Genomic DNA, 12669 nt, shown 5'->3' with positions numbered 1-12669 from the left:
TGCATTCTCTCCGTGCCCATCTCCTTTCCCTCATCTCCAGCAGTTCCCAGCTCTGCTGAGTCTCTCTCCCAGCCAGGGCACAGCCCCGCTCTGAGCATCCCAGCCCCATCTCCAACTTACTTGCCCAGTTCCTCAAAGAGCTGGTACTCCTCAGTGAAGCGGTTGCAGGTGATGGTGGCCATCCTGAGGGGCTGGAAATGCTCCCTCCCAGTGCGGAGTTTGGGGCAAGCAGCTCTCCTCTGGCTCCCTCCCTCTCCGTGTGCTCCCGGGGCTCTCTCCTCGCTGAGGTAAATAAGGGAATATATTTGATTGACAAGCCCAGAGATAATGATGAGGGCAATTTGTCTTCTCAGCTTCACAAGCCTTCGTCAGCATCGCCGTCCCCATGGTGACCACCGCTGCCAGAAACGCCCTGTTTCTGTTGCCGGGGCAACTGCTTCCCAAACCCGCCGCCCTCCGTGGGGACCAGGGCCCTGCTGGGACCCGGCCCGGGGGCTGCCCGGGGGTCACCCACCTGCTGCCGAGGGGGGATGTCTAAAATACAACTATTAATGGCAAATTAAAGGCTGTGGCAGTGGTAAAATAATTGGGGCAAAAAAGGTTTCCATGGAAACCGTGGTCTCCATGTTGCAGGAGGATGCTGTCACCCCAGCAACTGCTTATCACCCCCCCCCAAAAAAAAAAAAAAAAAGAAAAATACAGGCCCTGCTGCTACCTGCAGCAGCATTCCTGGGGACCCTGGGGCTGTGGGGTGGGGACACGCTGCAGCAGGAGGGAGCAGGTGCAGCAGAAGTGTGTCAGGAGAAGCTGCAGAAATCATGGCAGGTCCCCAGGTCCCCACACCGTCCTGCCTTCAGCCAGGGTCCCCAGAGGGGCTGGCCCTGATCACACTGCAGGGCTGGCTGCTCCCCACTCCCCACTCCCACACTGTGTCCCCCAAGGGCCCTGGGGGTCCCGTGGAGCAGCTCCTGAGGGTCCCCCCAGACAGGGAGGAGCAGCCTGGCCTGAGGCACAGCTAGAGGGGAGCAAGGGGCTGTGCCCTGGGGTGCTGTCCCTGGGCTGCCCAAGCCAGGGTAAAAAGGGGGGAGTTTCAAAATGGGAATAGGAGGAAGGTCTGGCCCCCCTTTCCTCAGACTTTTTATTGCTGAGTCTCCTCTCTGCTGTGCTGAGCATAAGAAAGCACAAAAAGTGCAATAAAAGTGGAGTTGTGAGGTCCAAAACCTCAGGGAAGGGGTTTCCCTCTGAGTCCCCACCAGCCCTCACAGGGGATCCAGCAGCACCCCCTCTGTCTACAGCACCCCTTGCACTTTCCACCTGCTGACTTCCCCAGCAGAGCTTTCTGCTGAGCTTTTGTCCCGAATCTGGAGGATTTTGCAGCAGCAGGGCCCTCCTTGCAACAGGAGAAGGGACTCCCTGTGCCAGCTGGGAGAGCATTGCCTTTGGCAACTGAGATGGATTGAGTTCCCTTTCAGGCTGCCACGGAAGGGTTAAAAGGAAAAGAAAAGGTTCTAACCAGACAAAAATAGGGAGAAATCTTTGAGAGGGGAGAGAGGAGGAGCAGAGAGGGAGAGAAGAAAGGAGGTGGAAGTGGAGGAGGACAGCAAGTGGCGGAGTGAGGAAGAGGAGGGGGAGGAGGAGAAAGGTCTAATGGCTTTTCCATTAATTGCACCATTACCCACCTTCATCCCCCCTTGCACCCCTGCATCCAGCGCCCTGCTCCTGGCTGGTCCCATCCAGGGGACCCTGCTGGCAGAGCAGGGACTGATTCCCAGCCATGGAAGGGCACAGAGATGGGGCCACAGTCCCCAGGGTTTGATCACCTCCAGACCCACCCTGGCCATGCCCTGGCATGGGCAGAGCACACCAGGCACCCTCACTTGGGCTGCAGGCAATGCACGTGTGCCATCTGTGCCCCGGGGACACAACAGTCCCCAAAACGCCTCCAGGCATCTGCACAGCTCCTCCCCGTGCTGCTCCCACAAAAAGGGGGTTCATTCCCCACCCCGGGGCTGTGCCAGGAGGTGGGGGCTGCCACAGGGGCCGGAGCATCCGGATGTTTGTGGGAGCGCTTTCCTCCTCCAGCATTTTGCTGCCAGCCCCCAGCAGCTCCTTGGAACCCTAGAGGCAAGAGCAAGAGCCCCCCGCTCCCAAGACCCCCTGGCTGCCCGTGGGCAGCTCTGTGCCCCTGCTCAGTGCCACCTCCCTCCCACCCGCGCCGCTGTTCGTGTCCCCGTGAGCTCCGCAATGTGACCTGCCCCCCTCCCGTGCCCACCCCCACGCTGCCACACGTGCTCAACCCCACACGCGTGACTCTGCGTGCTCCCGAAGCCAGGGGGAGGGATCTGTCCCTTCCTTCCCCCAAACCCCTGTCCCGGGCAGGGGGTGGTGGCACAGCCCCCCACGAGGACCCTGCCTCCCTCCCCAGGGCTCTCCTGCCTGGCAGAGGCACGGCTCTCCAGGAAAAGTTTCTCCCTCTCTGCTCTTCCCTCTATTCAATTTTTTTTCTTTTTCCTCGACATTTTTCCTCCTGAGGGTAAGGGGGTGTCAGACTGCTTTGTGCTGCACACGCTCTGCTTTGCTGATGATGTTTTCCCAAGCAGGAACTGCTCCGTGGTCCCCGTCCTGGGTGCCTGGGGACAATCCGAGGGGAGCAGGAGCTCTGGGTGGAACCTTCCCCCTCTGGGCTGGGGGCTCCCCTGTAGGGGGGAGCAGTCCCAGTGCTCTCCCAGAGGCCCCAGGATATTGCTAGGATGTGTCTGTTCCCAGCCATCCCAAGGTTTGCTCCTGCAGGGCTTTGGGAGCCGTGCTGCTCTCCTGCTGCCATGCTCGGGTCTGGCCACCTGATGGAGACCTTCATCCCCAGTGCTCCTCTCCATCACTGGGCTGGCCTCTCCAAAAATGCATCCTGCTCTGCACGCCCTGCTCCAGCTCTGCCTGCAGAGCTTTGCTTTCTGCATCCCAGCACGGGGCTGCCCCAGGGCAGGATGCTGAACCCCAGCCACACGGGATGGGCAGCTCAGGATGGATCCACGTGTCCTGGGGGGCTGCTGCAGGTGCCCTGCTCCCAGGGGATGGGGCTTGCAGCAGTGCCTCGCACACCAAACCAGCCAGACTGCCAATCACATACTGCAGAGATCCCAAAATTACTGGGACAGTTTCACATGCAAGCTGGGGTCTGGGGGATGCTCAGTTGCTGTCCTCTGGGAAGCTGAATTTGGGGTTATTTTTAGTTAAGATTATAAATACTGTGGTGAGGAGAGCTGATTTACATTTAGGGCTGTGTTTGCAAACGTGCCCTGTCCCTTTGGGCCCAGCACTTGCTCCTGCAGCCACAGGAAGGTGCTTTAGGCTGAGACAGGGTGCCCTCAGTGCCACCCTCTCCCCTACAGCAGGGTTCATAGGCAAAACCCTCCTGGTGACATGTCCATGATACCTGGGGACACTCAGGAGGTGCCATGTGGCTCCCTGGAACCATCGTGCACTGGATCTGAGTAGAGGAACCTGCAAAACCACACGTGCTCAGGTCACTGGCATGAGAAAGAGCACAAGTGTCCCTGATGCAGAGGTGCCCAGGGTGCTCTGCCACTGCCACTGAGCAGTTTGCTGGGATGCCCATCCCCTGTCCTGATTCTGGGCTTCCCTCTCTTGGGTGGGAGTTCTCTCAGGGCTGGAGAGGCTCTGACGTCCCCCCAGTCCCGCCTGATGCATCCCGTCCCTATTCCATCCCCGTCCTATCCCACTCCCCTCCTCTTCGAGCCCAGCCCAGCCCAGCCCCACCCTCCTCTTATCCTCCTCCCCATCTCCGTCCCATCCCAACTCCACTCATTCCCAGCCCATCCCCTTCCCTCTCCAGCCAGGGGTGGATACAGCCCGGGTGGAGCCAGCCGGTCCATGGCTGCAGAGGCAGCCCCCACTCCCCTCCATCCCCAGGGCGCATCCCCTGCCCTTCCCTCCCCATCCTACACCAGCTCCTGGGGCTTGCCTGGCGCTTTGAAGGGAGGCTGGGAAGGAGGGGAGCCTCAGCCTGCTGTGAAAACACATCTCCCGGCTGCAGGGAACTCCACCGCCTGAGCATCCCTCCAGCTGCATTAACCCCTTGGCAGCCAGAGCGTGCACGCTGTCCCAGGGGACACCAGCTCTCTGAAAACACGGGATTTTGGCACATAGCTGAGTTTTTCCCAGCACAGACCATTAATGAACATTGCTGTGATGAGGAGAACACGTGGCAGCAGCTGCATCTCCTTTCCCAGCCCAATGTTCAGACACAGCACAGCTGGAATCAGGGGTGAAGGACAACTGCTGTCCCCGGGCTGGAGGCTTTGCTCGCTCCAAGCACCCAGAGGTGGTCCTGCCTACTTCTCCTCTTTATTTTCAGGGACTAAGATTTTCCTTCAGCTGTTTCTTCTTGCAAAGATTCAGAATTCAACTCTTTTTAATTAAAAATACAGATGACAGCAGATCCACCACTGTGGCCAGGCTGACTGCAAACCCAGCATCAGCCCAGCAGATCCAAACCTGGAAAGAGGAAGTGTGACCAGACGAACATTTTCATGGGGATGTTAGTAAAAAGGGAAGGGAGAAAGATTGAGCATGTTTTCATGGAAATTTCCATTTTTGAAGAAAAGGAAAATAAAAGAAAGATTAAACTTGGACGCATTTATGTAAATATGGAAATGAAAGCTGTTTCCCGAGCGTTGTCACCACCTCATGTCCAGCCCTGCTCTCCCATTCCCTTCAGCACCAACTCTCCTTCAGCTAATATTTGTTCCCAAGCCCCTGCAGCATCACCCCCTGCTCTCCCCTGGCTTTGGCTCTGCCTGCAGCAGCCTCCTCTTCTTCAGCAAAGTGTTGCTTTATTTTCAGCAACTGCTTGGCTTTGCCAAATGGCAGTGGGCGCCGCAGTCCCGCTGATGGTGCACATCCCCAGGGAGCAGGCTGGCTGATCTGAGGTGGTGTGAGGATGTGGAGCATCCTCTTGGGGCTCACCCCCACCCAGGCCGTGCCGTGGGGACCACTCCTCTTGGAGCAGCATGCTAAGGGAGCAGGGGTGGAGATGGGGCTGGTGGAGGAGCTGAGGCCCCTCTGAACCCTGCGCTAGGGATGTGCCTGCAGGGATGCAGGGATGCAGGAGCCAGCGGGGTGGGATGGCACAGCAATGGGCGCGCGCGGAGCTGCGGGGATGGCGCACACACTGCCACACTCCAGCTTTCCAAACTCCTTCCCAGCTCTACAAGAAGAGGCCTCCTCTCTTCTGCCTTGCTGTCAGCTGGTTTTTTTTCCTTTGCTTCTATAGAAAATCCCAATACCCCCAAATAATCCAGCTAAGAGTAAGAAAAAAAAATACAAACATGTCATTTTCTTCCCATCCTCATCCCTCTCTCACACACGGGGCTTGAAAGAGCACTGAAAGGTATTCAGTGTGCACGCTGCCAATTGTCACATCTTTCAATGACAGATTTTAAATGAATGTTATTTTGCAAGGGAGAAAGAGAGGGGGGAAAAGAAAAAAAAAAAATAGAAAGCCCACACTGCTCATCCAAGAGCTGACAAGTCCTAACGGGCCTCATTTTCCAGAGACAAAAATAACTATTTTCAAAATTCACAGCAGGGCCTTCGCCTACACACGCTGCACCAAGAGAAACCTGTGGGGAGAAATGTAAAACACATTGTGTAAATGGAAATGCACCATGCATCCAAAACGATTTTAAAGCTATTTACCCCCTTCCATCCTCGCCAGCTCCCCTGCGAGCGCACGTACGCGCGCTCTCACCCCGCCGAAGGCGCGGGGGCCCGGAGCTCTGCTGGCTTCCCTGGCCCCTGGCGATGGGATGGGCTGGCTCTCCTCAGCAGTGGATGATGGGGAGGTGTTTTCCTCCCCACGCGTGCGCTGCTGGAAGAGCAGTGCCCATCTGCAAGGAGGGGATGTGGCGCGGTGCTGGCAGGCGGGAGACGCGCCCATCATCCCTGTTCCCCACCACGGCTTCGAGTCCTGCAGCTACACAACAGCAGATCAGCTTCTGCAGAGACCTTTTTGAGATCTTCCCTCTGCGCCAGGTTCAGCAATGGGATGTGGGGACAGGGACAGGGACAGCTCCAGCACTGGGAAGGGGCAGACAGGGGTGGTTGGCTGGTTGGATGCACAGGATTCATAGGGAGGAACAGGGGTGCCTAGAGGCTTGCACATGAGGGGGATGTCCAGGCAAATTTTGGATGAAAGGCTCTGCCCTACCCATGTAGAGTCCAAGCAAATTTTGGATGAAAGGCTCTGCTCTACCCATGTAGAGTCCAAGCAAATTTTGGTTGAAAGGCTCTGCTCTACCCATGTAGAGTCCACCACCAGACCCTGGAGCAAACCTGCCTCCCAAATGTGGGGCCAAAGAGAACCACCTGTCCTCTGGGAGCATCCAACCATGCCTCCATGGGCCAGAGCTCCTCATCAGGGCTGCTCCTGGCCCCCCAAGCCAGTGGAGAGGGGAAGCCATAGCCCCACGTGAGGTCACTGTAGCAGCATGACTTAGTTCAGCCACGTTGATCTCAAGTCTGACTTGGTCATGGAATCAAGATCCATGGTCAGGAATCCAGCCCTCCACAAAGAAGCAATGTGGTCCTGGGTTTGGGGGAGGCCCTCAAGTTCTCAGAGCAAGAGCAAAGGTTGCAGCTGCTTGGCAGCAGGCTGCGAGCCAGGAGCAACAGCTCAGCACAGTCATTCACCACCACCAAGCACTGCAGCAGACACCACATTGCCCTTCCTCACCCACTGGGAGCAACTCCCCGTGGCCACCACTCCAGCCAGGGAGGAGAAGTGTTTTGGATTGAACCCTGGAGCAAGGGAGAGCAAGAGAGCACTGGCCACCTGCCTGGCTGTCCTTCTCCCTCACTCCCATCCCACGGCACTGCAGTCCAGAGCTCCACCCTGGCCAGGACGGGTGGATGCTGGGGGAGTGTCCCGTCAGATGCGGTTGGACATGAGCCTGGTGTTCAGCTTGCGGAAGAAGGAGCGCAGCTTGCAGATCTTGCACTTCTTCTTCTTCTTGTTCCTGCTTTTCAGGGACTCCCGGCCGCCTTCCCACTCCTCCCCATCATCCTCACTGGCCCAGGGTCCCCAGGCACCGCCGTTGAAGTCTGGGTGAGCCCGGGGGTTCTCCGCAGGGTACCGCACCGGGATGGCCGTCCGGTTGTAGTGCACCAGCCTCATCAGGAGGGTCCTGACCACGTCTGGGCGCTGCTCTGACAGGTCGTAGCGCTCGTAGGGGTCGGCAGTGATGTTGAAGAGCCACACGGATTTCCTCGGGCCATCAGTGAGGCGCTCCAGGTTCCACCAGCTCCCTGGGAAGTTGGTCAGGGTCTGTGGGGGTATCCAGTCACTGTACCCAGGGTCGCCAGTGAGGAGCTTCCACTCCCCAACCCGGATGGAAGCTTGCACAGCTGTGTTCCAGATGCCAAAGCCGTCCTCCAAGGAGCCGTACTTGGCATGGTTGTACAAGGGGTCAATGTTGTGCAGGATTTCGGTGCGTGGTGACTCCTTGCCCTCACTGATAGCAGGCCAGACATCATAGCCATCCAAGCCTTGGACATTGGTCAGGTTGCCCCTGGCCAGGCTGACCAGAGTAGGGTACCAGTCTGTAATGTGAACCAGCGCCCAGCTTGTCCGACGCTTGCGCTTGATCAGGGGACTGTGCACAAAGCCAATGCCACGCACTCCCCCTTCCCAGTAGGTCCCTTTGCGACCCCGAAGCGGCCAGTTGCTTCCCCCGGAGAAGGTCTGCCCGCCATTGTCCGTGGAGAACACGATCACACTGTTGTCATAGTAGCCATACTTCTTGAGGGCCCAGGTGATGTTCTTCACCGCCTCGTCCATGCAGGTCACCATGGCCGCGTACTTGCGGCGCGCGACGTTGCCCATGGAGCGGTAGCGGTAGATGTACTCCTTGGGGGACTGCAGGGGCGTGTGCACCGCTTGGAAGGCCACGTAGATGAAGATGGGCTCCTTGGGGCTGTGGGAGGCCAGAATCTTGCTGACGCGCTGGGCGTAGAGGAAGGTGGAATACTTCCCGCTCTGGTCCCACGCCACGTCCTCCCCCTCGTGCAGGTCGTAGCCGCAGACGTCCGGCCCGTCGCAGTTGTCGTAGGTGTAGTAATCCACGTTGCCTGTCAGGGAGCCCAGGAAGGTGTCGAAGCCCCGGCGAGTGGGCAGGCACTCCTTCTTGTAGAAGCCAAGGTGCCACTTGCCCACCATGTGTGTGGAGTAGCCGGCTTCCTGCAGCTTCTGTGGCAGGGTGACCTGGTCGAGGGGCAGGCAGTTGGGCTGCCGAGGGCGGATGATGGAGTGCTGCAATCCTGTGTGGATCTGGTACCTGCCAGGAGGAAGAGCAAGAGGAAAGCAGTGGTGATCAGGAGCAGCACTGGTTGAGGACGTGGTGGCACTTCATGTGTTAAGAGACCCAAAACAAATGCAGATTTCCATGTCACCCAACCCAATCCAATGAAGCAAGCTCCAGCCAGGCACAGGGAGCTCCTCATCTCTCTATAAGTACAAAAAGGAGATGCAAAGGACAAAGAGAGAGGCTCAGCAGACTTCTCACAAAAATGCCACCAGCATTTGTCCCACTGCTGCCAGCCTGGGGAGGTGGCTGGGCTGTGTCAGGGCTGGGCAGCACAAGCAAGAGGGTTCACAATGCCCCACCTGAATGTCCCCACCATCAGTCCTCCCCTGCTTTACATACCACAAAGATGTCTGGGACCCCTCAAGAACCATCAGGAGAGAAGGGAGGCCTTGGCTTGGACCCTGGTGGGCTCCATCACCCCAAGGCAGTAGGTGACCACATCCCTGGGCAGCTCCCTGGGCCCACTCCTCAGCAGGAGGTGGTCTGGTGGGATCTGCCTCCTACAGGGAGTGCTGACCACACAGCACTGCTCCAGAGAAAGCCCCACCTATCCTGGAAGGCAGAATGGCCCAGGATAGGGGGACATCTGACTGTGCTGCCATGGGAGAGGGCAATGGAGAAACATCCAGCCTGTGCTGGCCAGTGCAGCACTGAACACGCATGCAGGCAAAGCACAGACCAAGGGCCTCACAGCAAATCTCCAAGGGCCAGGGACTACCTGGGGACACAGCTCCTTGCCCAGCACCAAACACCTCCTGACTAGAGACCGCCCTCTCCCAAAGTGACACCCATTACCCAGCAGCATCCACATTTTTGCTCTTGCCATGTGCCACTATTTATCCTGTGTAGAAATCAACTGTTCACCCAGTCAGCTTTCTAGAGAAATCCAGCTCTGCTGGAGGATCTCCATCCTCTGCCAACACACCAGAGCATCACTCTAGCAGCAGTTGGGGTTAAGCCCCTCAGAGAAGGGACCAAAGGGGCACATGAGAAGGCTGTGAGCAGGCACTGGCTTACCTGCCAGTTATCAGCTGGCTCCGGGACGGGGTGCAGATGGGCTGGATGTAGTAGTTCTCCAGCTTCACACCCTCTGCTGCCAGCCTGTCCAGCGTCGGCGTCTGGATGTCGGAGCCGTGGTAGCCGACGTCGTGGTAGCCCTGGTCATCGGTCAGAATGAAGATGATGTGGGGAGGCCTGGGGAAGGTGGGGGGTGGCGATTTCTCCATGGGGTCTGTGGCCACATCGGCCACCAAACCGGGCTTCATCCAGTCCCAAGACAAATAGCCAAAGCTGAGCAGGCTGACGAGCGAGAAGCCCGTGAGGGCATAGACGGCCATCCCGAAGCGCTGCGCTGTGTTACTGCCCCAGCATCGCCTCGGAGCCACGACAGCAGGAGGTGTCCCCCTCCTCCGGGAGGGCTCCCTGACCTAGAGGATGCTCCCCGCAAGCCCCGCAGCCGGTTTTGCGGGAGCAGCTTCCATCAAGGCACACTCGCGGGCACACAAAGAGCTTAATCCGCCGGGGCTGGGTTGCCTTCACTCAAAGGAAAATGAGCCCCGCGCTGCTCCAATCACGCACATCTGCAGGCAGGACGGGCTCCTCGCACGGCCCGGAGCGCTCAGCAGCGTCCCGAGCGCTGGAAACGCTTCCTGGGGCTTTCTCCCTGGTGTTATTTCTTTATGAAGAGCTCCACTAAGTCCTCGTCAGACAAAGTTGCTGCGGCTTCTCGTCTGCTCCAGCCCCGCGCCTGCCCGGTATCCAGCGGGCTGGCTCGGGATACGCCGATGCTCGTCCCCAAACTCCTGCGGAAGAGGGTGCTAAAGTTCAAGCCCAGGGGTCCGAGCTCTCCTCCTCGCTCCGGGCAGGAGCCGCCCTCTCCTTTTCCCAGCCTCCGCTGCAAGGCACCGTCCCAACATCTGTCAGGAGTTGGTCTAAGCCGCCAGGTTTATGGGGAGCTGCCGGCCCGGCCCCTCCCAGCTCCGCAGCTCCAGCAGAAAGCGGGGAAGCTCCGGGGCATGCAGGGTCCTAAGCGTGGCATTCCCTGCTTCCCTCCCTGCTGGCAGCGAGCCGTGTGACACACGGATCAGGACCTTTTGGGATGCTCGGCTGAAGCCCCGCAGCACCCAGCCCCGGAGGGCAGCGGGAAGGGCTGGATGTCTGGGAGGGATTGCTGGGGCCAGCTCCCCACACTGACAGGATCGCCATCCAAATAAACCCTGAACAAGGAGAAGCTGCAAAAACTTGTTTGAACACCCTCAGTGTTAATAAAACCACCCGGGGACTGGCAGAGCACTAAGGAGTGGTGGGTGCTGCTGCACACGTTCTCCAAGTGGGGAAACTGAGGCAGCGAAGGGCCATTGTCACATGAGAGGGGCAAGGTTTGGTGGGAACCAGAGACTTCTGCCAGTGCAGGGGTGCTGATCTGAGCTTGGGGTGCTGGGACAAGGGGCCAGTGCCCTGATGCTTCAGGGAGGGGGTTGGCAGAGATGAGCAATGGCCCTGTGCAATTCCTTCTGCAGGGCCAGCATTCATCAGGAAACCCTTGTGCCTGGTATGAATCTTGTCCCTCCACGTTCCCAGCCAAGGACGTGGCCCAGGAAGGGGAATCTTTAGCACAAACCCCTATCAGAGCTGGGAGCTGAGTCCCAAAATGATGGGGACCCGAGGGGTCCCAGTGCACTGGGCACCCCTGCAGCCCCCAGCCCAGCCACCCACCTGCCTTTACAAGTGCAGGGCTGTGCTGGGGGCTCGCTGGGGGCCTGGGAGGGCTCTGCCTTCAGAGCTGGCTCAGAAGAGCAGATGAGACAGATGGCTCCGTGGCTCCCTACACATCTCCTCCCCAGATCCTCTCCTCCAGGTCCCCTCGGCTCCTCCCCCACTCCCTGTCCCTCCATTGACCCTCTGGTCCCCCCTGCTCCATGCCAGCCTGCTCCCTGGGACCCTAGCCCCCATGGAGGAGTGGGGAGGAGGGTCATGAGGCTCCTCACTTCCAGGAACAGCAAAGGGAGGATGGGCTTCTCCCTCCTGGCTTTAGACACAGGCAGAGAAGATGGGGTCAAGGACAGGGAGCAGGACAGAGCCAGCTCCAGCCAGGGCTCAGGGGCTTGCAGGAGCACAGGGAGGGTGCAGGGGACAGGAGTAGGAGGCAGGGATGGATAACTGTGTTCTGTGCTTTTCCCTGCTGGCAGGAACCCCTGCTCACTCAACAGCTCAGAAGGGCTGGGCTAAGCCCTTCAGCGAGGTTTGATTAATCCCCAGGGGTTCATCTCTCATTGCTTCCACCCAGTTCTCTTCTCCCTTTCCCTCACTCCTTCCCACCACTTGTCTCCCTTTTCTTTCCCAGCACTTTTAGTTTTGAACAATATCCTCCTCCTGGAAAAACCTGGACCTGACTGAAGGGAAAGAGAGGCGGGGGATCCTTGTCTCCTGGGTCCTGTGTTCTCCTGCACACATGGCTCTGTACACACCCCAAACCAGAGACAGAGTTATTGCCAGGCCTTGTAATCAGAGCTCTTCCCAAATAATAAATAATGGTCCACTTGGGTGAGTGTTACAGATGAGAGAGGAAATTGAAGATGTCAGGCCTGAGACATGGCAGAGAAACTGTGTTCAAGGCAACACAGATCACTGATAAACTATGTCTTGCCTGGGGCCAGGGGATGAGCAGGAGGGAGGTGCAGGAGGGGGCAGCAGAAGGGATGTGTGGCCACAGGAGTGGGTCTGGAGCCCACCTACGAGGAGCAGGGCTGGATCCCACCTCTGAGGAGCAAAGCAGAGCCAAGCACCTCCTGGGTGTGTGGATTTGCTGCTCCACAGCCCTGTGGTGGGTCACATCCAGCTCACACCCTTGGGATGAGGAGGCACAGCCTGGGAGAGTCATCCTGAGTTTAAGCTGCTGCCAGTGGCCAAAGCTCAGAGGGTTGAAAGGAGGAAAGGAGGTGGCAGCAGGGACCTGGGCACATGCTGACACGGGGAGGGGACCTTCTGTGCCAGCCAGGGCAGCCGGCTCAGTTAAATCAGTGATGGGCCCAAGCTGGCCCCAGGTCTGGGGAGGAAACAGCAGGGAGCTTTTCCAAGAGCCAAAGGGTGAATAAATAGTGAATTAGTTGGCAGTGACCTGCTCAGAAGGTTCAGGGACAGCTGGCTGGCTCTCAGCAGCACATGGACACCTTCTGAGTGCTCCTCCAAGAAATGAGAAAAGGGTGAAAAGCAGCAAGGGGTGCGGTGCAAACACTCTAAATCCCAGGAAATGGGGTGCAAAGGCACCCTCCAGCCAGCCCCACTG

The 12669-nt window shown here is 58.4% G+C and overlaps 2 protein-coding genes across 3 annotated transcripts in view; both read right to left on the bottom strand.

Moving 5' to 3' along the window:
- CAMK2A (calcium/calmodulin dependent protein kinase II alpha) overlaps positions 1-366 on the bottom strand; it is a 33449-nt gene extending 33083 nt beyond the window's left edge. For both annotated transcript variants that reach the window (XM_064388017.1, XM_064388018.1), the window contains exon 1: positions 121-366. In XM_064388017.1, coding sequence (XP_064244087.1) covers positions 121-182 — 62 coding nt within the window. In that variant the 5' untranslated portion in view covers positions 183-366. The remainder of the gene's footprint in view (positions 1-120) is intronic.
- Positions 367-4641: 4275 nt separating this feature from the next.
- On the bottom strand, positions 4642-10484 carry ARSI (arylsulfatase family member I). The gene is made up of 2 exons (XM_064387986.1): positions 9402-10484; positions 4642-8354 (listed from the first exon to the last, which is right to left on the bottom strand). Exons 1-2 carry the CDS (start codon positions 9719-9721, stop codon positions 6950-6952), a joined length of 1725 nt encoding a protein of 574 aa, XP_064244056.1. The 5' UTR covers positions 9722-10484; the 3' UTR covers positions 4642-6949.
- Positions 10485-12669: the final 2185 nt, after the last annotated feature.

The sequence above is a fragment of the Passer domesticus genome, chromosome 13 (assembly GCF_036417665.1).
Source record: "Passer domesticus isolate bPasDom1 chromosome 13, bPasDom1.hap1, whole genome shotgun sequence".
NCBI classification, from domain to species: Eukaryota; Metazoa; Chordata; class Aves; order Passeriformes; family Passeridae; genus Passer; species Passer domesticus.
The sequence above is the reverse complement of the archived record's forward strand: the minus strand, read 5'-3'. Positions and strand labels throughout refer to the sequence as shown.

Bases quoted from the DNA above. Each gene is read 5' to 3' on its own strand.
- ARSI (XM_064387986.1), bottom strand. From the start codon at position 9,721: ATGGCCGTCTATGCCCTCACGGGCTTCTCGCTCGTCAGCCTGCTCAGC. The intron at 8,355-9,401 runs GTAAGCCAGTGC...TCCTCCTGGCAG, and splicing joins AGCCAGCTGATAACTGGCAG to GTACCAGATCCACACAGGAT.